The sequence below is a fragment of the Heterodontus francisci genome, chromosome 14 (assembly GCF_036365525.1).
Source record: "Heterodontus francisci isolate sHetFra1 chromosome 14, sHetFra1.hap1, whole genome shotgun sequence".
Taxonomy (NCBI): Eukaryota; Metazoa; Chordata; class Chondrichthyes; order Heterodontiformes; family Heterodontidae; genus Heterodontus; species Heterodontus francisci.
The window spans coordinates 70,147,145-70,169,783 of NC_090384.1; the positions used below are offsets into that span (position 1 = coordinate 70,147,145).

General features: G+C 41.5%; 1 protein-coding gene across 1 annotated transcript in view; it reads left to right on the forward strand.

The window, feature by feature from the left end:
* Positions 1 to 22,639, forward strand: part of LOC137376913 (uncharacterized) — a 158,162-nt gene that overhangs the window by 124,358 nt on the left and 11,165 nt on the right. Inside the window, exons 34-38 of the mRNA XM_068045868.1 lie at positions 2,320 to 2,409; positions 3,378 to 3,423; positions 12,357 to 12,498; positions 16,396 to 16,538; positions 17,803 to 17,956. Coding sequence (XP_067901969.1) covers positions 2,320 to 2,409; positions 3,378 to 3,423; positions 12,357 to 12,498; positions 16,396 to 16,538; positions 17,803 to 17,956 — 575 coding nt within the window. The remainder of the gene's footprint in view (positions 1 to 2,319; positions 2,410 to 3,377; positions 3,424 to 12,356; positions 12,499 to 16,395; positions 16,539 to 17,802; positions 17,957 to 22,639) is intronic.

Below are 22,639 nucleotides of genomic sequence, written 5' to 3' on the forward strand. Positions count from 1 at the left end.
CACTGTCTGTTAATATGTAAGTGTCTTTTCTAGCCACGGGTGATCTGTTCAACAATTCCTCCCCTCACTCCAGTAACAGTTTAAAATAAATGTTCATGACAAAATTGATGTGCTTCATTCTTGGCAGGTGGGGGCCTAGCATGACAGGGTCACACACCCTAACCTGTCTCTGTGCACAAATGTTTTATTCACATATTTATTTTTTCTCTCTCCTAGTTTAATTACTTTGCATCTTTTAGCTTTTCCCTTACCTGTAGTGCCTAAAGCCCAATTTCTAACTCTTTCACTACTTTCATCCCTTTCATAGTTTCAGAACTATGATTTATGCTACCTTTTCCATCCGAGTCCTCCCACGCACTTACTCGTTTAAAGTCCTTGTGACCGCCCTATTTATCCTTTCCACTTGGACCCCGGACCCAGCCCAGTTCAGATGTCCCAGTACTGGTGCCAGTGTTCCATGAAATGAACTCCTCTTTCCCACACCACTCTTTCAGCCATATGTTCACCTCCCTAATCTGCTTACCCCTATACCAATTTACATGTGGTTCAGGTAATAATCCAGAGGTTATATAACCCTGAGGTCCTGTTCTGCAATTTAGCTTCTAGCTCCTGGTACTCTCCAAGCAGGACCTCTTGCCTACTCTTCCCTATGTTATTGGTCCCACGTGAATCAAAACGACTAGATCCTCCCAATCTCTTTCCAATATACTTTCAACCCGGTTTGAAATTACCTTCATCCTGGCACCAGGTAGACAACATACCAAGTGGGATCTTGATCCTACTTACAAACGTTGCCATCTGTCCCCCTAATTATGGAATCCCCTACAACTACCACATTAAGCTTCCCTTCCTCTTCCTCCTCCTCCTTCCACCACTGCTCCCCATCCCCTCCTTGGGCAGCCTCCTGTGCCAAGGTGCCATGGTCTACATTTTGGCTGTCCTTCCAATATTCTTTATCCTTATCCTCACAGGTAGCAAGTACATTGTACCTGTTGGAAAGGACCAGTTTCTGCAGATCCTCATTCTCTATCTCATCTGGGTTCCCCTTACTCTGCACACTATCATTCTCACCAACCCCATTTTGAACCTGCAACCCTCTACGAGGTGTGACTGAAGTCTGAAGCAAATTGTCCAGAAACTGCTCCTCCTCCATTATGTGTCTGAGTGTTTCCCAACTCATACTCCAGCTCAGTGACTCTGAGCCAGACAGCGTCAAGATGGAGACATCTACTGTAGATGCATTGGCTCAGAACAGTCTTGCTTTGCACAAACTCCCACATCCTGCAGTCCAGACACACAACCTGTTCTAACATATCTTAGTCTAGATTATTTATATTACTTATATTTACTTTTTAGTTTGTTGTAAATTTTCTTTTCTTTTTCTACACAATAACTTGCATTAAACACGAAAACATTGGACAAAAATGTTAAATACTTATTGCCTCAAACTTACATGAGCCACTACAAGTGTTTGAGGCAAAAGGTAGCACCTCTTTCCCTCTCTGCACGAGTTCCCCTCACTACAAATTCCCAACATTTGCACACCATTTATGATGTACTCCTTTTACGACCACTCTGTGCACTAACAGATACTGTTTACTTTTATACACCTCTTGAGACACACCCAAGTTACAAGTGCTGACTCTGCTTCCTACTCACAGTAATTAGAACCTATTCAGGCAATCATCTACAGTTGATTGAGAGTTAACTGTCACTGACAGGCAGTTTCTGTTGACTAACCTGTCGTTCCTTCTACAGTTTTTAAAGTTCTAAGTTAAATTCAAAATGTTAAACTAAATTTCAGTTTGAAATCTACTCACCAATACTTAAGTAAGAATTTCCACTCTCACCAAGTTTCCATCTTCTGCACTCTATTTATGATGCTTTCCTTTTACGATCACTCTGTGCAACTACTCTCCATATTTTTGTTTTTATTGAAGTTTCTGTCTTGGGAACAGGCTGCCGGCTTGCTATTATGGTTTATGGTAATGCACAAAGTCAAGACCTACGTCTATATGCTTTGTAAATGTAGCATTGAAGTAACTTGTGAATACTTAGCCAAGGCACAAGTTACATTTAGGATGTTCTTACACTTCAGAGCAGGAAATCTTGGAAGATCTGTCCTTTAAGTAATGCTGATTTCTGGTTGGTGCTGTGCTGGTTCCTGCCCAAAGCTCAATGCTCAACAGAGTCCCTGCATCATTTATAAGCAAGTAGTCTAGCTCTCTTGGATATAAAAATTAAAACCCTTCTTTGAACTGATTGATATTTTTGTGCAACTTGATTAAATACAATTTTTATTTTTTCCTGGTGTTGTAGATACAAATTGCATGTAATTGTGGATGAAGTGTACATGCTATCGGTATTTGGTGACATGAGCTCATTCGAAAGTGTCCTCAGTTTTGACAAGTGAGTCTTATGTTTTACATTAAATGTTGCAAATGTGATAATTACTTTGCTGCTTTGAAACTATGCATTGTACTTGAATGCTTAAATTTATCATGTAGAATTTGATATGTACAGAAACCCATTATTATTATTTTAGAGACTCGAGACTAAGCTACTGAGCAATCTACAAGTAGAATTTCCATTTTTCTGATGTAGAGTGCACATTCTGCCTCAGTAGAGTCACACTCCCCCTTATCCACAATTAGAGAGTTTAGATGCAGGTTACTAGAGCCCAGGCTCAAGGCCCTTAAGTGTGCGCAGGTATACTGCTGGAGTTTATAGAGGCAAAAACACAGAGCTCTCTGCTGCCTTTTCAAATAGGACCATTCCATTCACTGGACCATTAGCTTGCAAAGTTACCCGAAGCCACGTTAAAGAACCTTCGCCCAAAGTAACTAGACTGCCCCTTCATCAACAGCACATTTGCTGACTTGCCTGTTTCAAGTACCTAATTTGCCAAGTTTGTTTTTCTTCTTGTCAATACCTTTTGAAAATCACTCTTTGGTGGAGCAAAACTAGCAGATGTAACAAAACCACCTAAAAGTAATGCAATCATTCATTCTTAATTACAATTATATCTGATTATATTATGCTGAATCTAGGCCTATGTCAACTGTTCTTTTATGTAAACTGAGACTATGCCATTACATTGGTGCACTTGCAGGTAGAGCACTTTGTAGCATAGTGTGCTGCCTGAACAGTCATTCTGTTTTAACAGTGGTATTTTGCCTACTGTTCATATGGGATTGGGAATAATTGCATTTACAGTAATCATAGATAGTTTTTATCTTTGTTGCTTGAAAGTTCAACAAATTTAAGCTGTATAATTCCTAAATTTTATTTTGTGCTGTTTAGTATATTTGTGTTGCTATATTTTTTGTTTACTTTTAACTATTCAGAATTTATGGTTGTATGGCATTATTTTTCAGGCTTCCTGATCCACAGAGAACCCATGTGATGTGGGGAATTAGCAAGGTAAAGCATCCATTGGAGCTATTGGTTAATTCTGTATGAATGTATGAGATATATTTAATGTGTTAAAGCAGCAAGGAGGAACAGTGAGTTGGCACCTTAGTAGCTTACGTCAGTGAATAATAACACTCTGGTGTGTGTCTCACATGATGAGTCTCCAGTCTCTGCTAAATTCATCTGGGAACATGGTTAGAGGCAGCTGACAGAATGGCAATGGTGGTATGCAGAAATATGCCTCTGCTATTCTTTCTAGGAGGTGACTACATGGTGCAGGGGACTTTATACTGGGGAAGAATAATTTCAACCTTGATGTTACAAAAAAAAACATTTTCTGCTATATTTCACTTATTCCAATAAGGAATTCAGGAGAAGCTTCTTTACGCAGAGAGTGGTGAGACTGTGAAACTCACTACAACATGGAGTGGTTGAGGCGAATAGTGTAGATGCCTTTAAGGGGAAGCTAGATAAGTACATGAGATAGAAAGGGCTAGAAAGGTGTGCTGATGGAGTTAAGCTAACTTGGATGAGAGAAGCACGTGGAGCATGAACATCAGCATGGACCAGTTGGGCCGAATGGTCTGTTTCTGTGCTGTAAGTTCTATGTAATATTATCAACCACTATGATGGCTGAATGCCCTTATCAGTTGGAAATTTAAGATAAAGAAGGTTAGAAAGAAATCTTTAAAGGGTTTAATTCTTTCTCTCAAACTATTGTTGAAGCAGTGTCCATAAACCCTTTTAAAACGGAATTAGATATTTGCTTGCAAAAGAGGAATATTGAAGAGCATGGGGAGCACTCAGGAGAGAGATTAGGTAACTTATGCAGGGGAAAACACCAACATAAAGATCAGGGACCAAATGGCCTGTTTCACTGCTGTGATCATATAAGATTTCCCATGGAAAGGTTGGTAGTAATCTGACACCAAGTAACCCAGATGATTCTTGTATAAGGTCGTTACAACACACTTTGTGGACTCCAATTTGTGACTGCACACAGACCCAATACAGGTATGGGTGTTTCGTTCAATTATCAGATAAGTTTATTAAGTATTAAACACACAGACACCAAAATGCTTATACTTACCAAAGACGATAGGAAACGGCTGTTCAGATCTTGAACCCCGGACTGCAGAAGCCCAGTTGGTGTGGCGCTGTTTCTTGACCTGAGTCTAGTCTTCTCTTCTTGAAGTGTGCGCCAAGGGTCTCAAGACTCTTCTTATACCCTTTTTGGGTCTAGCCTTGTGCCAAATTAGGTAAAACTTAGTTTTAGCCAACCTGATTGATTTACCATTAAGCGGGAGATCCAAAGTCCACACTGTTAGTTAACATGGTTAACACAGCACATTTTCCTTATCTTTGCTATTGTCTCTATTCATACAGGTCAGCAGACAAAATTGCTTATCCAAGATTCCAATTAGTCAAAGGTCAGAATATTCCCTGATACAAGTTCTTACAACAGCTTGGCATTTTCTTTCCACTTTCCCTATACATCAGAATCTGACATTGACGAAATTAATTAAAAAATCATGCCTCACTTCTCGGCTTGTCCCGAATCCACAATTCCATATTAACCTACATATTCCTACACTTGTACATCTCCTAATAGCACTGAGAAACTCTGAGAGAGAATGGGGCAGGTTGTCTGCCTAACTGCTCAGAAGTGGTGCAAGGACACCCAATGAGAATGGGGATAAGAATGTAAATGGGAGAAAGGAAATAGCTCATTTTCAAATTAATATTGATCATGGTATTGCAGAGATGTGAAGGTCACCAAGTTGGAACTTATATTTTGTTAGAGAAATAGAAGGCCCATTAAAATGACAAGAGTGAGGTGAAGAGATAATATTTATTTTCACAAATAGTATCTGTCACTGTGAATAAGTGGAGGGTGACCTAATGTTAACATGCCTCTGCCGCAAAAGGACTTAATTATATTTACATCAATGATCAGGTGGGCAGAAAACGGGCAAATTGAATTCAATCCAGAAAAGTGTGAGGTAGTGCATTTGGGGAGGGCAAACAAGGCAAAAGAATGCACAATAAGTGCCAGGATATTGAGAAGTGTAGAGGAAGAGAGGGACCTTGGAGTGTATGTCCACACATCCCTAATGGTAGCAGGTCATGTAGCTAGGGTGGTTACAGAGGCATAGAGTAAAAGAGCAAAGAGGTTATGCTAGAACTGTATAAAATACTAGTTAGACTACAACTAGAGTACTACGTGCAGTTTGGTCAATGCATTACAGGAAGGATGTGATTGTCCTGGAGAGGATACAGGGTAGATTTACGAGGATGTGCTGGAATGGAGAATTGTAACTATGAGGAAAGATTGGAGTTGTTTTCTTTGGAACACACGAGGCTAAGGGGAGATTTAATTTGAGGTTTATAAAATTTTGAGGGACCTAAAGTCATTGGTAGAAGGACTAGAGGGAAGTTGAGGAGAAATTGTTTTACTCAGAGGTTGGTGAGACTCTGGAACTCACTGCCTGAAAGTGTGGTAGAGGCAGAAACCCTCATCACTTTTAAAAAGTAAATGAATATGTACTTGAAGTGCTGTAATTTACAGGGCTACAGACCAGCAGCTGGAAAGTGGGATTTGGCTGGATAGCTCTTTTTCAGCTGGACCAGACACAGTTGGCTAGATTTTCCCTCCAGGGATGGAAACCAGAAGTTCGGACTGTTTCCGGGTCTGAAACTCACTTCAAGGAGAAACAGTCACTCATTGGGATTTTGACTGGGATGCCCCTTTAATTGTCATGGAGATTCTCTGTCCAATTAAGGGCAGTGGAGGGACACTCGAAGCTAGAGGGCCAAACAGGAATGTAACCAGTTAACTGGAAAACACCTGTTTACAAAGAACCCAAGAGGGGAGTTGTTTTCTGACCTAAAGGGACAGATGTTTACAAGCAAGTGACAAAGGAGTGATTTATAATTGCCATGTGACTTGTTTCTGGAAAATTTTACTTTCATTGTGAACTTTAAAAGCCAGTGGGTTTTGGACAAAAGCAGGCAATTGGAATTTGAGATGGACCTGCCAGGAGTTCAGAAGAAAAAACAGAAAGCTATTATCTCTCTTTAAAGAATCCTTGCTTTGTAAAAGCAAAAGCTTTTATGAAGTTCTACAGTTGCCTCCTGCACTTTTAAGAAACACTGAATGCCTGCAGAAATCTTGCATCTTTAAAAAAAGGACTTTTGCATCGAATATGTGTGAGAACTGACACCTGTTGCGGCACTCCTGATGGAAGTCCTCTGTGAAGTTTCTGCAGTTGAATTTCCTTGAATGCCTACTCAAAACAGACTGTTCACCAACCTAGTCTGGAAAGACTCTGAGTGGCATCCAAATATTCAACTCTGGGACACCTCGCCAAACCAAAGGACTTCCTTCTATATCTTTTCAGTAAAAGTTTTTTAAAAATTCCTTTTATTCTTTTGAAACAACTGCAAACAAAAATCCTTTTTTACCTAATTAACTGGTTTTTGGATGTATGTGCATGATGGCTAGGATAACAGTACGGGCTTTAATATTTTGATTCACATTTATATTTACATAATTATTGCTTAAGACTTGGTTTTATAATAAACAGATAATTTTGTTGTTTATTAAAGAAACCTGGTTGGTGTACTTTATTCTGGGGGACAAATAGAGTATCTAATTGGCTGTTTCGGAAAGTGAGATGTGGGACTGAATTAACAGTGCACTCCTCCTGCCTCGGTCATAACATGTTAATTGGGGACTCTTGTTGGGATTAAACCCAATGCAGATAACATTTAATTGTAAGTGGTGTAATAATAATTGAAAAAGGAAAATAAAAGAACCAGGTTTCTTGTGTAATAGGGTAAAGTCTACACCACCAGAATGTCTGTAGCAGTTGCTGAAACTTTTCTGGGGAAGGAGGAAATATTCCTCAGAGATATGGAAAATTTAGCCAAGGTTAAATTAAAGGATTTGGCAGCACAATTGGGGTTAGAATTGAAATTCGGAGATAAAAAAAAAAGCAGAAATAATTGATGTAATAGCCCAACATTTGAAATTAGAAGAAGACAGTAAATCAGAGGGTAGTGCCATTGAATTAGCTAAAATTCAATAACAGCTGAAAAAACTTGAGCAGGAACAGGAATTAGAAAAACTCAGGCTCCAACAGGAAAAAGAAAGAGAAACAGCAATAGAATTGGAAAAACTTAAGCTTCAGCAGGAAAAAGAAAAAGAAATAGAATTGGAAAAACTTAGGCTTGAATTTCAAATAGACAGTGAAAAAAGGGAATTTGCATTAAGAAAGATGGAACTAAGACAAACGGGTGGTCTTGACTCCAGGGAAAATTCGGGTCAGGAAGAATCTGAATCCAGCCCAGGACACAGCGAAAAGCTGTTTAAATTTATACAAGCTCTCCCTAAGTTTGAGGAAAGGGACCTAGAGGCATTTTTCATTTCACTTGAAAAGATAGCCCAACAAATGAAATGGTTTCTGCAGATTATGAGAGGGCAAAAAAGGTTATTTTTACTGCGTTTGAGTTAGTCCCTGAAGCTTATAGACAGAAGCTTTGGAACCTCCGCAAATTTGCTGGGCAGACTTATGTAGAATTTGAGATAGTAAAGCAAATTAATTTTGATTGTTGGATACGGGCACTAAAGATAGAAGCCACGTATGAGAACCTTAGAGAACTGATTCTCCTGGAAGAATTTTAAAATTCACTCCCTCCAGTAGTGAGAACTCTTGTAGAGAAACAAAAGGTTTCAAGGTCCAAACAGGCAGCTGAAATCACTGATGATTTTGAGCTTGTGTACGAACCCTTTGTCCGTCACCCCCACAAATCCGAGAAGGATAGAAGGTGGGAGAGTGAAAGGAAGGCAAGTTGCTTGGGACAAGAAGGGACAGCTGGGAACGCCACAGGATTCCCTCCTCAGGCCAGAAAAGAGGGTGCTGAGGGTGAAAGTCGGGTCTGCAAGCCAAAATGTTATCATTGTCACAAGGTGGGACATCTTTGTTCAGCATGCTGCAAGTTTCTGCCCTTGTCCTTCTAGGTGATAGAGGTCGTGGGTTTGGAAGGCGCTGTCTAAGGCGCCTTGGTGTGTTGCTGCAGTGCATCTTGTGGATGGTACACACTGCTCTCACTGTGCGTCGGTGGTGGAGGGAGTGATTGTTTGTGGATGGAGTGCCAAACAAGCGAGCTGCTTCGTCCTAGATGGTGTTGAGCTTCTTGAGTGTTGTTGGATTTCCAGAAGGCATTTGATAAGGTGCCACATCAAAGGTTATTGCAGAAAATAAAAGCTCATGGTGTAGGGGTTAACATATTGGCATGGATAGAAGATTGGTTAGCTAACAGGAAACAGAGAGTAGGCATAAATAGGCCATTTTCTGGTTGGCAAGATGTAACGAGTGATGTGCCTCAGAGATCTGTGCTGGGGCCTCAACTTTTTACAATTTATATAAATGACTTAGATGAGAGGACCAAAGGTATGGTTGCTAAATTTGCTAATGACACAAAGATAGGTAGGAAAGTAAGTTGTGAAGAGGACATAAGGAGGCTACAAAGGGATGTAGATAGGTTAAGTGAGTTGGCAAAGACCTGGCAAATGGAGTATAATGTTGGAAAATGTGAAATTGTCCATTTTGGCAGGAAGAATAAAAAAGCATATTATCTAAATGGTGAGAGATTGCAGAGCTCTGAGATACAGAAGGATCTAGCTGTCCTAGTGCATAAATCGCAAAAGGTTAGTATGCAGGTACAGCAGGTAATTAGGAAAGCTAATAGAATGTTATCGTTTATTATGAGGGGAATTGAATACAAAAGTAGGGAGGTTCTGCTTCAGTTACACAGGGTGTTGGTGAGACCACATCTGTAGTACTGTGTACAATATTGGTCTCTTTATTTAAGGAAGGATGCAAAAGCATTGGAGGCAGTTCAGAGAAGGTTTACTGGACTAATTAAATGGGAATGGGCGGGCTGTCTTACGAGAAAAGATTGGACAGCTAGGCTTGTATCCATTAGAATTTAAAAGAGTAAGAGACGACTTGATTAAAACATATAAGATCTTGAGGGGTCTTAGCAGGGTGGATGCGGAAAGGATGTTTCCCTTTGTGGGAGAATCTAGAACTAGGAGTCACTGTTTAAAAATAAGAGGTTGCCCATTTAAGACAGAGATGAGGAGAAATTTCTTCTGTCAGAGGGTCGTGAGTCTTTGAAATTCTCTTCCTCAAAAGGCAGTGGAAGCAGAGTCTTTGAATATTTTTAAGGCAAAGGTAGATAGATTCTTGATAAGCAAGGAGTTGAAAGGTTATCGGGGGTAGGTGGAAATGTGGAGTAATCAGTTCAGCCATGAACTTATTGAATGGTGGAGCAGGCTCGAGGGGCCAAGTGGCCTACTCCTGCTCCTAATTCGTATGTTCGTACATATGGAACTGCACCCATCCAGGCAAGTGGAGATTATTCCATCACACTCCTGACTTGCGCCTTGTAGATGGTGGACAGGCATTGGGGAGTCAGGAGGTGAGTTACTCGCTGCAGGATTCCTAGTCTGTGACCTTCTCTTGTAGCCACAGTATTTATATCATTACTCCAGTTCAGTTTCTGGTCAATGGTAACCCCCAGGATGTTGATAGTCGGGGATTCAGCGATGATAATGCCATTGAATGTCAAGGGGAGATGATTAGATTCTCGCTTGTTGGAGATAGTCATTGCTTGGCACTTGTGTGGCGTGAATGTTACTTGCCACCTATCAGCCCAAATCTGAATATTGGCCAGGTCTTACTGCATTTCCACACAGACTACTTCAGTATCTGAGGAGTTGCGAATGGTGCTGAACATTGTGCAATCATTAGCGAACATCCCCACTTCCGACCTTATGATTGAAGGAAGGTCATTCAAAGCAGCTGAAGATGGTTGGGCCTAGGATACTACACTGAGGAACTCCTGAAGTGATGTCCTGGAGCTGAGATGATTGACATCCAACAACCACAACATCTTCCTTTGTGCTAGGTATGACTCCAATCAACCAAGAGTTTTCCTCCTGATTCCCATTGACTTCAGTTTTGCTGGTGTTCCTTGAAGCCATACTCGGTCAAATGCTGTGTTGATGTCAAGGGCAGTCACTCTTAACTCACCTCTTGAGTTCAGCTCTTTTGTCCATGTTTAGACCAAGGCTGTAATGATGTCAGGAACTGAGTAGCCCTGGTGGAACCAAACTGAGCTTCACTGAGTAGGTTATTGCTAAGCAAGTGATGCTTGATAGCACTGTTGATGACACCTTCCATCACTTTACTGATGATCGAGAGTAGACTGATGGGGTGGTCATTGGCCGGGTTGGACTAGTCCTGCTTTTTGTGTACTGGACATAACTGGGCAATTTTTCATATGTTGGGTAGATGCCAGTGTTGTAGCTGTACTGGAACAGCTTGGCTAGGGGCGTGGCAAGTTCTGGAGCACAAGTCTTCAGTACTATTGCTGGAATGTTGTCAGGGCCCATAGCCTTTGCGGTATCCAGTGCCTTCAGCTGTTTCTTGATCACACGTGAAGTGAATAAAATTGGCTGAAGACTGGCATCGGTGATGCTTGAGACCTCAGGGGGAGGCTAAGATGGATCATCCACTCGGCACTTCTGACTGAAGATTGTTGCAAATGCTTCAGCCTTATCTTTTTCACTGATCACGTATAAGTCAACATTATTACTGGCCAGGTCTTACCTAGGATGTGGTGCAGTTTTGTAAAACATGCCATACGTGCCAGATTGTGGGAAAACCACAACCTGCCATAAAACCAGCACCTCTAATTCCCATACCAGTTATTGGTGAACCATTTAGTAGGGTGTTGGTAGACTGTGTAGAACCCTTACTGAAAACAAAATGGGACACCAATATATACTCACTATCAAGGATTTGGCTCCTCGAGTTCCAGAGGCCATTTCCTTGAGGACAATTACTGCTAAGGGAGTGATAGAGAAGTTAAATCAATTCTTTACTAGATATGGATTACCAGTTGAAGTTCATTCGGATCAAGGTTTAAATTTTATGTCTAAAATATTTCAATAAGTAATTTGGGGATCACACAGTTGAAGTCTTCAGCATACCACCCACAGGGAGCTTTAGATAGGTACCATCAGACTCTCAAAACAATGATTGGGGCATACTGTCCTGAATATCCCCATGATTGGGATAAAGGGTTAGACTTTCTTTTATTTGCCACTAGAGATTCACCTAATGAGTCGACAGGTTTTAGTCCTTTTGAATTGGTTTACAGACATGAGATAAGAGGTCCTCTAAAACTAATTAAAGAAAAGTTTTTAGAACAGAGGGATGAATCCTATGTACTAGACTATGTACCTGTGTTCCAGGAACAACTCCCAAAAGCTTGCAATGAACATCTTAAAGCATCCCAAATCACTATGAAAAAATGGACAGACAAGCATGCTAAGACCCGAACATTACAACCAGGGGATGAAGTGTTAGTATTACCACCTTTAGAGGGTGAACCATTAAAAGCACGATTCCGTGGGCCATATAAAGTGGTCAAAAGAATTGGTGAGGTAAATTATTTGATTGACACCCCAGATCACTGGCAAAGGAGTCAACTGTGTCGTATCAATATGTTAAAACAATATTATCACAGGGAGGAGGTTAAGCAAGCATAGGCGTGTCAGGTAGTTCGGACAGTTGAGAATGAAAGGGATAGTGAAGACGAGGCAGAAGGAGGCCTAGCAAATTTTCTCAAATTGGACCTTTTACTATCCAGTTAGCCAATACTGAATTCCTAGGAAGATCGGACACCATGCAGAACAACAAGAAGACATAACAGGGCTACTCGCATCATTTAAAAGAGTCTGTAGGGATAAGCCAAGATGTACAACCTCAGCCACATATGGGGCTGAATTTTATTGGGACTGAATTAACAGTGCACTCCTCTTGCTTCGGTCGTAACAAATTTAAATCTGTCTTATCGTCACTTAGGATTTTGCAGCCAGTGGAATTCGTGTTGGAACACTGTACACTGAGAATACAGATGTTATCAGTGCCCTTGGCCAGTTGATGTACTTCCATGGTGTTCCAGGTCCCACACAACATATGGTAGCACAGTTACTAAGAGACCGAGGTAAGAGATTTGCAGTGGAGAGTTGCCTTATTCCCTGTTTGTATGGGAAATATGTGTCAAATATGTTCTGCATGCAGGCTATTGTCTTGCATCGATTGGAGACCTTCTACAAGCTGTTGTGTCTGTGATAACTGGAATGTTGGCAAGCAGACATTAAAGATTACCAATCACCATTAGCAGCATGTTTTTTGTATTTAATTTTCCAAAACATTCCTCATCTTTCCTTACTCCTTTCCTGAAGGTGCTGCTCCTTCTGGAGTGTAGTTCGACATGCAGCAGTGGATTCTGGGACATTGCCAGACTTACCGTTCCTCATGTTTGAGCTTATACAGTGAACATCAAGTTGTTAAATATGAAAGATGTTGCACTCAAGGTGAATCCCCCTGTTCTCACCCAAACATGTCCAATGTACATGCAGTTTCTACAAGCTGTGACTGGATAGTGATGAGGAGTGGGAAACTTTGCTGATTATTTTTTGTTTCCTAGAAGGTTTGCAGAAGCCGATTGTAGCAACTCCCATTGCTGAGATCAGCTAACTTAGTACATACCAGGAGTCAAACCTGGCATCTTCCTGCTCTTTTTGGCCAAGTATTAAACAGAGGATTGTGGGGATTGGGCATTTTCCATTTGTCACATTTGGAATGTGTTTTGTTTCTCATATTGAGCCTATAGAAGTACATGGAACTTCAGTTGAGGTTAGAGAGCTCACATTATTGGCAACTCCAGTTATAAACAAAATGATTGACCTATATAGCTACACTTTCCTTCTCCTGAGCAGCATTTTACATGTTGATGTACTGAGAAAAGCTCGTAATTTTCTTGCGGGTTCTGATTTTTTTTTTTAAAGCCTGCTGAAAACTCTGAACTTGTCCAAGGTTAAGAAGCACTGCCTCTGCTCTAAGCACCTGGCAGCTGTGAAACTGACAGCTGCAATTTTTAAAAAACTGACCAACCACAAAGCACCTCCACTGGGAGTTCCCACTCTCTGCAACTGTCAGCGAGACAGTAAGAGAGACAGGAGGGCAGAGAGAGAGAGAGAGAGAGAGGCAAAGAGAGAGGAGGCAGAGAGAGAGAAGAAAGAGGGCAGAGAGAGAGACAGAAAGAAGGCAGAGAATGAGAGGGGACAGAGAGAAGAGACTACACAGAGAGGGGGGAACTACACAGAGAGGGGGGAATGACACAGAGAGGGGGGAATGACACAGAGAGGGGGGAATGACACAGAGAGGGGGGAACGACACAGAGAAGAGGGGGAACTCAGATGGAGGGAACACAGAGAGGGAGGGGGGAGAGAGACACAGAGAAAGAGACAGACAGACAGAGAGGTGGGAGAGAGTGCGATCAAGATCACTCCTGACAGATGGACTTCTATCCAGAATACTCCGCAACGCTACTACAAGTGTGCAGGCAAACATTGACTACTTGTGCAAGCAGAAAAATGCCAGGTATCTCACAAAATCAGTGTCCAACTTAGTGACCAGAAAGGAAGTCAATAAATTAGCTTTCTCATTTAAACTTCTTCACAAAAATGCACCTTTGTTGTTGTTTTGATTGAGAGTAAGATAAATTTTTAATGCCTTTATCTTTCTGAAATTCTCTTGCCAGCCCCCTATGCTAAGACAAAAATTATAATGTGGCCCCCCATGCGAATATGTTGGACACCCCTCCTTCAAGTCTTTAACCTTGTGTTTTAAAATAATCTAACAACTAGGTTATTTTAAAACACAAGTTTAAAGGCTTGTGTTATGTAAACTCATTTTAAAATGGCAAAAGTCACTCGGGAGTGTCTCAATTTCTACACTCTGGCACACGTTACTTTCACCTGAGACACAAGCTCAGTGACATGTCAAAAGTTGCCGGACATTTACTTCTATATAAATGTCACAATTCCACTGCTAGCCATTTGGAATCACATTGTTCCAAAAAATGTACTGAGAGGAAAACAGACAAGAAAATCCAAGGAATCTCCAGAAGTCAGCACTGTAAGTTCCACATGAATGCAAGAGTCTGGTGTAATGGGGCTGTGTGATATTGGCAAAAACTAAATGCTGCTGACCCATACATAATAGTTAGTAAATACAATGTAATGGATAGCTTTATGAAACCTTAATTTATGACTAACTGTCTACGGTTCCTTAACAAAATCTTTGCTGCATTTGCAATTTTAAAAATTGTCGGGAAGACATAGTAAAAATTTATCATGTTTCAATGGCCATGTTAGAAACAATCATTAACTGATTTTTTTTTGCTGTGAATTGGATTAAAGGCAAGTTTTAGAAGTATGTGGAAGATTATTAACTACAATGTGCATCATTTACTATCCAGTTTGAGGGCAGAAACCTGAGTGGTCAATGTCATTAGAAAGTTGTCTGTAGCATATAATTATATTACATTAAAAGTGCATCTTTACTAACAGGTAATAGATTTGGCTTGGACGTAAATTGGTTAGTCTGGAGTGCAATCTTACAGATAATGCCTAAACATTTTGCAACTGAATAATACATGCAGTAGCAACTGCTCAACTTTTTGCAGAAAAGCTTTTTGTTAGTAATTATCTTATCAGAACTGAATCGGAATCAAAAACGATGGACTGAGATATAGACATAAGTGAATTTAAGAGAATCGCTCTATTGGAGGAACTGAAGGGCACTCTTTATTTGTAACTGTGTTTATCTAATTTTGCCACTAGCTCTGGTGAGCAAATGACGTTTTGCCCTTGAGAGATTCTGTTGTTTCTGTATTTTAGGATTCAGGACCTAGTTTAACAGCCTGTCAAGATGAATAAACTAGTCTAGGCTACTTGCTGTTAATCTCTCGACCCTTCCCGTCCTACTCTGCTTTTCTGTTTTACATGACTGTTCTGAAGTACTATTTGCTTCATCCTATAAAATTCTCCTGATTTGGAGATCACTGCCCTTTTGTTTGCTGCCCTGTCTTCAGACACATATTATAAGCAGGTGGAGAAGTTGCACAAACATTGACCATTACGGGTTAAATTGTCATGTGACAACAGCAGTGTAAGAAATGGTCCATTTTCCTATTGCTGATTTTCCTACTCTCTCACCTCAGTAACCACAATAACAATCCTCTCCTTGAGTTTCATGATTTATTGGATGAATTTTTGTAATCCAGACACTGTGTGAATCGACAGAGGTCATTTGATAATGTCCATCTATCGCCCCATGACATGATGTAGCTAGCTTTATTCTGTCAACAAAAGTAATTTGCATTGGCATTGCATACTATTTTGTTTGCTAGCTAGCTAATACAGATGTGCTGCTCTCCACTGATGTTTGTATGCTTAGCTAGTATATTTATAGGGAGAAATGTGTTTTGAATTGTGCTGTGTTTTGATGGCATTAGATTGGCTATATACTTTATATACATATTAATTGCCCCATGTCCATGGCTGAGTCAATCATTTTGTCAAATGTCCATGGTGCAACATGTCGGCACTTGTCCCAGGTCAGAACTGACGTCTTTCGGATGAAATGTTAAACCAAGGCCCCGTCTGTCCCCTCAGGTGGATGTAAAAGATCCCATGGCACTATTTTGAAGGAGAGCAAGGGAAGTTATCTCCAGTGTCTTCACCAATATTTATCCCTCAATCAATATCCCTAGAGCAACAGATTATCTGGTCATTTTCACCTTGCTGCTTTGTGGGAGCTTGCCATGCGCAAATTGGCTCTGCGTTTCCTACATTACAACATTACAACAGTGACAATACTTCAAAAGTATTCTATTAGCTATAAAATGTTTTGGCATGTCCTGACGTCATGAAAGGTAAAATATAAATACATGTAAATTGTATTTCTGAGAGGTGGAAAATTTCTTCTCGCCTCAAAAAGATCCATAGTCATCCACTGATCTATTTTTTTCTTTTTTACTACTTTTCTGTAGATTGGATCAACCAGGTGTTTTTGCCGACAAATCGAGCCAGATTGAAAACTGCCCACAAGTGTATGACAAATGAACTAACAGCAATGGGAATTCCTTTCCTGAACCGGCATGCAGGCCTGTATATTTGGGCTGATTTTAGAAAGGTATCCTGTGCAATCTTTTTTAACATAGCTTTTGTCTCTTTTTTTTATACCAGTGTAAATAAAGGAATGAACTTGGGATTTATTTCAATTTATTTAGTCACAACAACTGAGAAATTTTCATGGTTCCATACATATATTTTCTGCAAAATGAAAAGCGACTGGGTTGTTCTGGGGATTCACGTTTTCACCTTTTCTTGGATTCTATTCCAGACCAGGAATAATGCTTCCCGCTTCACTGCAGCTGTAAGATATCATAGGTGAAATGAGTTTGGCAGAGTCTTAATCTGTTTCTAGTGGGTAAGTGTCAAGAATTTGGCCCAAACTGGCAGGTTCATTGAGGAAACAATGAAGGTATGCTAGTGTGATAATGGAAAATAATCATACTAGTGCATTGAAGCAGGAGTGAAGGAAAAATTGTGCACAGTAAAGGGCATTTTCTCTACTGTGCTGTGCACCACAGTGTGTTTGGTGAAAGTAATGCTTTCTACATATCTGACCCGCCTTATGGTGACCTACACAAAAGTTTAACAATATATGCAACAAATTTGGGCTGTTAGAGTATTAAGTGAGCTATTTTGTATGGAAAAATGCAAAGAATGAGCACCATTCAAGTACTAGTTATAGGTAAATATATGAGTTCGGTCTTTCAGCCTAATAGTTGAGTCTGCAGGTAAAAACGTCACAGATGATGGTTTGAGCTGCATGTGAACAGAAGAAGGGACAGATGCTCCAGAGAGGTCAAGGAGTTTGAGGAGGAATAGTGCACATAGTCACAGTAACAGAGGACGTCTGTGACTTTGTTTAGGTCCGTTTTATTGCACAGCGGGGGAGGAAACCTGATTGGAGAGATTCAAACAGGGAATTGTGGGAAAGGAGGAACAAACTTGAGAGGTAACAACACGTTTTAAAGACTATGGAGAGGGTTGGTGGTTTGCAAGGTTAGAGGGTTCTAGGGTGGATTTTATGAGGAGGACCTCACTTGATAATGGCTGTTGAGTACAGCCGTTTCTTATTTCCTGCTGCACTGGGTTGTGAAGAAGTTATGCAACACCTTGACCAACCCTGATTGTTTATGTTTAATTGAGGCTATCACTTAAGTAACATTCGTGTTCTTGCATACCCTTCCTGTCTGTTTATCAAGCTGTTTTGAGACTTTTCACATCCCAGGAAGGGATTTAAATTTAACTTGTGTTGAGTGATTCAGCAGGTGTACTGCAGCAGTGAAAATCACAGAAATATAACGTACCTGTTTCTTGTGATACAGTATTTAAAGAACCCAACATTTGAAGAAGAGGAAAAGCTATGGAAGCGGTTTCTCAATAATAAAATTCTTCTCATTAGTGGGAAGACATTTGAATGCTGTGAGCCTGGGTGGTTCCGCATTATATTTGCTGACGAAACCAAACGGCTACAGTTAGGTGAGTAGAGTAAAAACCATAACTTTGCCCTGTTGGTTCCAGTTTAGTATTTCTATCTGCTCTTTCTTCAGCCTCTCCATCCCTTCTAAATGTGTGTTTGCCACAGGTGCCATTTCTTTAGCTGAGGAGTGTATGATTTTAGCAACAACTTTGATAGAAATTCTAGTATTTATATTTTACACTGATTAACCAATAGGTGCAAGATGGTACAGTTTCAAATTTATATATATATTAATATTTTTACGACCAGGTGAGAAAGGTGTCTGGGGGTCTTTTGCTGTCTTCACCTGGTCTTATTGTAACAGGGTTTAATTTTAGACATACTGTGTTTTGAGCTCCCATTTTGTGAATCTTTGTTCACGACTTTCCAATTATAAGGCAAAGAAATGAGCATAAACAGGCTTCCTTAGGTTTAAAGAAGAAATGTGAAATTTATTAAACCTTAAAACTTAAACTCTAATACGGTTAATGCCTACGGATATACGACGCGACCATGCCAGCATGCACGCCTGATGCACACATGCAAATAGGGACAGAAAAGAGCAGAAGAAAAGGTAAAATGGAAAGATTTGAGGCAGTCTCTAAAGGGGGTATCTTGTTACTGTTTCTGTGTTTCCAGCTCACTGTAGAGTCCTTGATTGTAGACAGCTCTTCCTTTTCGTTGGGGCCCAGTATTCTTCTTAAACCTTGTTCTCTATAGCAGACTTTTCTGTCTTGGGGTTCATATGTCTTTAATAGTTTCTGAAACTGGTAGAGTGAGATGAGAGCAAACAGGAGAGAGGTCTTCTTAGTACAGGAGAAAAGTGCTTTCTCAGTTCAAATCTGTGGCAAGTTCAAAAAGCCAACAGCCAGCTAGTCATGTGACTTAAACTGGTCTGACCACTTCTTTTGTGTATTGGGGAAGCAAAGACTGGCTCCCCTTGTTCCAACACAGTCTGTTACTAGGCAAATGTCTTTCCAGTCAGGGGCTTACAATTTTAAGTTTTAATGTTCATGTGGCGAAATAATGTGTGCCTCAGTCTTGGCCGGTGGGGGCCTTGCCTGACACCTCCACACCCAGCGGAATGAAATGCGATTTAAAGAAAAACAGTGCATTTTATTACAGGGTTTGAGAGAAATATAAGATACAGCAAGAAAAACCATGCATTTCTCTCATTCATTTCCATTCATTCACCAATCTTATAGCCTGTTAAAAATGGTCTTTTCTGGGTTACAGGGCTGTTTTTAATTTCCACCTTTTTTTTTCTCAGGAGTGTTAGTAGCGGGCAGGTCTATCCTGAACTCTCTGAGTCATGCAAAGACTTTTGACTTCAGGGGATGGGTGGTTCCCTTTTCCTCTGACTGTGGGGGAGAGTCTTTCTTACTCTCCCCTTCATTCTCTGGGACACTCCTACCTGCAGGTATTTGTGCAGACTTAACTGTACTCTCCTGTGACACTTTGAATAGGTGAGGCATCACCCACATGCGTTCTGTTCCCCCTAGAGGTCTCTCTTTGTCTTTGCAGGTTCCTGTAAATGCTGTTAGCAACTCTGGTGGGCTGTTTCTAGAGTCTACATCTACATAGGAAGAAGTGGGGTCTAACTTTTCACATTTTTTGGGGTTGGTTGACTGGACAGTAGGGGTTTTCATCCAAGATTCATCCTGGACTTCCTTTAACCTGCTCTCTTGGTCACTTTTTCCCCTTCACTTTCTAAACTTTTGCCAGCCGTATGTCTGCCTGTCCCCTTTTGTTCTCCGCGGGGGTCCCTTACAGTTCACCAGCCCTATGTTGGAGGGTCCTCCTAACACCGATATAGGACTTAGGGGTGCAGGTTTCACTGTAGGTTGGGGTCTCCCCTCAGTCTGTCACATGTGACAACTCCTGCAGTATTCCACCACATCTTTGTGGAGTTTTGACCAGTCAAACTGTTGTCTTATGTGGGCTTTGGTCTTTCGTATACTGGTATCTACAGCTATTGTAGTCTCGTGGGCCCAACTTAATATTTCTCCCTGGTACCTCTGTGGCACCGCTAACTGGTGAACTACTGCCATGTCCTTGCCCTCGGGTCTGTGAGGAGAACTCTATTTCCTCATCAGTATCTCACTCTTTAAATTGTAGCAATCAGGGACTCCCTCTGCTTCACTTTCAGACTGGGCAGCCTGTGCTAACTCTCGCAATATTGGGTCGGCTCGCTGAGCCTCAGCTAGGGAAAATCCATTTAATTAATTCCCTGGGTCTCCTAACTTTCCAAAGAAAGTTTCTCAGGCAGACCACATGGTCATTTGCCTGGAGTGCAAATGCAGTCTCCTCTGGGGCAGCTGGTTTGATCAGGGCCTGATCCACTAAACATTCAGGAACTCTGCAGGGTCCATCTCCCGCCACTGCCCTGTCTCTCTGACTTCCTGTGGTCTTTTTTGCACTACTGGGGGGGTTGCCACCTTCCCCCCCTGCCTGATCATTACCTAGGAACAGGTCAACCCCGTCCACAGGCAAACTAGGGACAATCCCTATGGTCACCGGTCCCGAAACTAGGTCGCACTCCAGGTGCACCTGGTGTACAGGTACAGGCATACACTGCCCTCCAATACCATTCACCACCTTTCTGGTGTTCACTGCACTCTCTGGAGGAAAGGTCAGGCCTTTTCCCAGTAAAAGGGATCTAGTGCCCCTGTGTCCCTGAGAATTACTATGGGCTTGCTGACCCCACTCGAGGGATTTGGGATTCATTTTCCCTTCAAATACAAAAGCCTGATAACCTTCAGGAATCCTATTAGCTTTTACTGCACTGGCCGTAGTAAGCTTCCTGGGTTGCACTCTTACTGCAGTTAAAGCCACAGCTTGTTCTGTGTTTTCCATCAGCGTCCTGTCTTCACTGAGCGGGTGTGCCCTGATTAACCCTACAGGTTTTCCCTTTAGCTTCCAGCAGTCAGCTTTTAAATGCACTGCCTTATTACAATGGAAGCACACAGGTCTCCAGGTCTCACTCTTGCTCACAGCACCTTCCTTTTTGGCTGGAGGAAGGCCCCTTGTGTCTCCTGCTTTCCTTTCCCTTCCAGGACTTCCCGGGTGGATATCACCTTCCCACCCTTTGTCCTTTTCAGATTTGTGGGGATTAGGAAAGTTTACCCCTGGGAAACTGATTTATAAATTAAAGCAAACTGCCGCTTGCCAGACTCCATGAACCTGCTGCTCCTCTACATGGGTCTTTATGGAGAATGGGAGAGAGTTTTTAAATTCCTCTGACAGGATTACTTCTCTGATAGTCTCATAACTGAGCTGTATTTTTAAAGCCCTCAGCCACTGGTCAAAAGCCAGCTGCTTACTTCTTTCAAACGCCAGACAAGTTTGATTGGTTTGCTTCTTGAGGGTTCAAAACTTTTGGCAATAGGCTTCGGGTACTAATTCATATGCCCCGAGATAGCATTTTTGGTCAGTTCATAATTTGATGAACACTCGTCTGGCAACAAGGAATAAACCTTATGGGGTTTTCTGGTTAATTTGCTTTGCAATAAGAGAGACCAGGTCTCAGCTGGCCATTTTAGCTGCCTTGCCAGTTTCTCAAAAGACACAAAAAATTCTTCCACATCTTCCTCATTGAAATTTGGAATTAATTAAGCAAGTTTTAGAATCTTGTACCCAGCCCTGAATTATGCTCCTCCATATTAGCCATGCTTTCACGAGGGTCACTCTGTCACCCCCCAGCTAACTCAAGCCACTTCAACTCTCTTTCTTTGCATTCCATCCCGAATATTCATAGAACATAGAACAGTACAGCGCAGTACAGGCCCTTCGGCCCATGATGTTGTGCCGACCCTTTAACCTACTCTAAGATCAAACTACCTACATACCTTTCATTCTACTATCATCCATGCACCTATCCAAGAGTCGCTTAAATGTCCCTAATGTATCGGCTTCTACTACCACCTCTGGCAGTGCATTCCACGCACCCACCACTCTCTGTGTAAAGAACCTACCTCTGACATCTCCCCGAAACCTTCCTCCAATCACCTTAAAATTATGCCCCCTGGTGATAGCCCTTTCCGCCCTGGGAAAAAGTCTCTGGCTATCCACTCTATCTATGCCTCTCATCATCTTGTACACCTCTATCAAGTCACTCATCCTTTTTCGCTCCAATGAGAAAAGCCCTAGCTCCCTCAACCTTTCTTCATAAGACATGCCCTCCAGTCCAGGCAGCATCCTGGTAAATCTCCTCTGCACCCTCTCTAAAGCTTCCACATCCTTCCTATAATGAGGCGACCAGAACTGAACACAATATTCCAAGTGTGGTCTAACCAGGGCTTTATAGAGCTGCAGCATAACCTCGCGGCTCTTAAACTCAATCCCCCTGTTAATGAAAGCCAACACACCATACGCCTTCTTAACAACCCTATCAACTTGGGTGGCAACTTTGAGGGATCTATGGACATGGACCCAAGATCCCTCTGTTCCTCCACACTACCAAGAATCCTGTCTTTAAGCCTGTATTCTGCATTCAAATTTGACCTTCCAAAATGAATCACTTCTCACTTTTTCAGGTTGAACTCCATCTGCCACTTCTCAGCCCAGCTCTGCATCCTGTCAATGTCCCATTGCAACCTACAGCAGCCCTCCACACTATCCACAACTCCAGCAACCTTTGTGTCATCGGCAAACTTACGAACCCAGCCTTCCACTTCCTCATCCAAGTCATTTATAAAAATCAC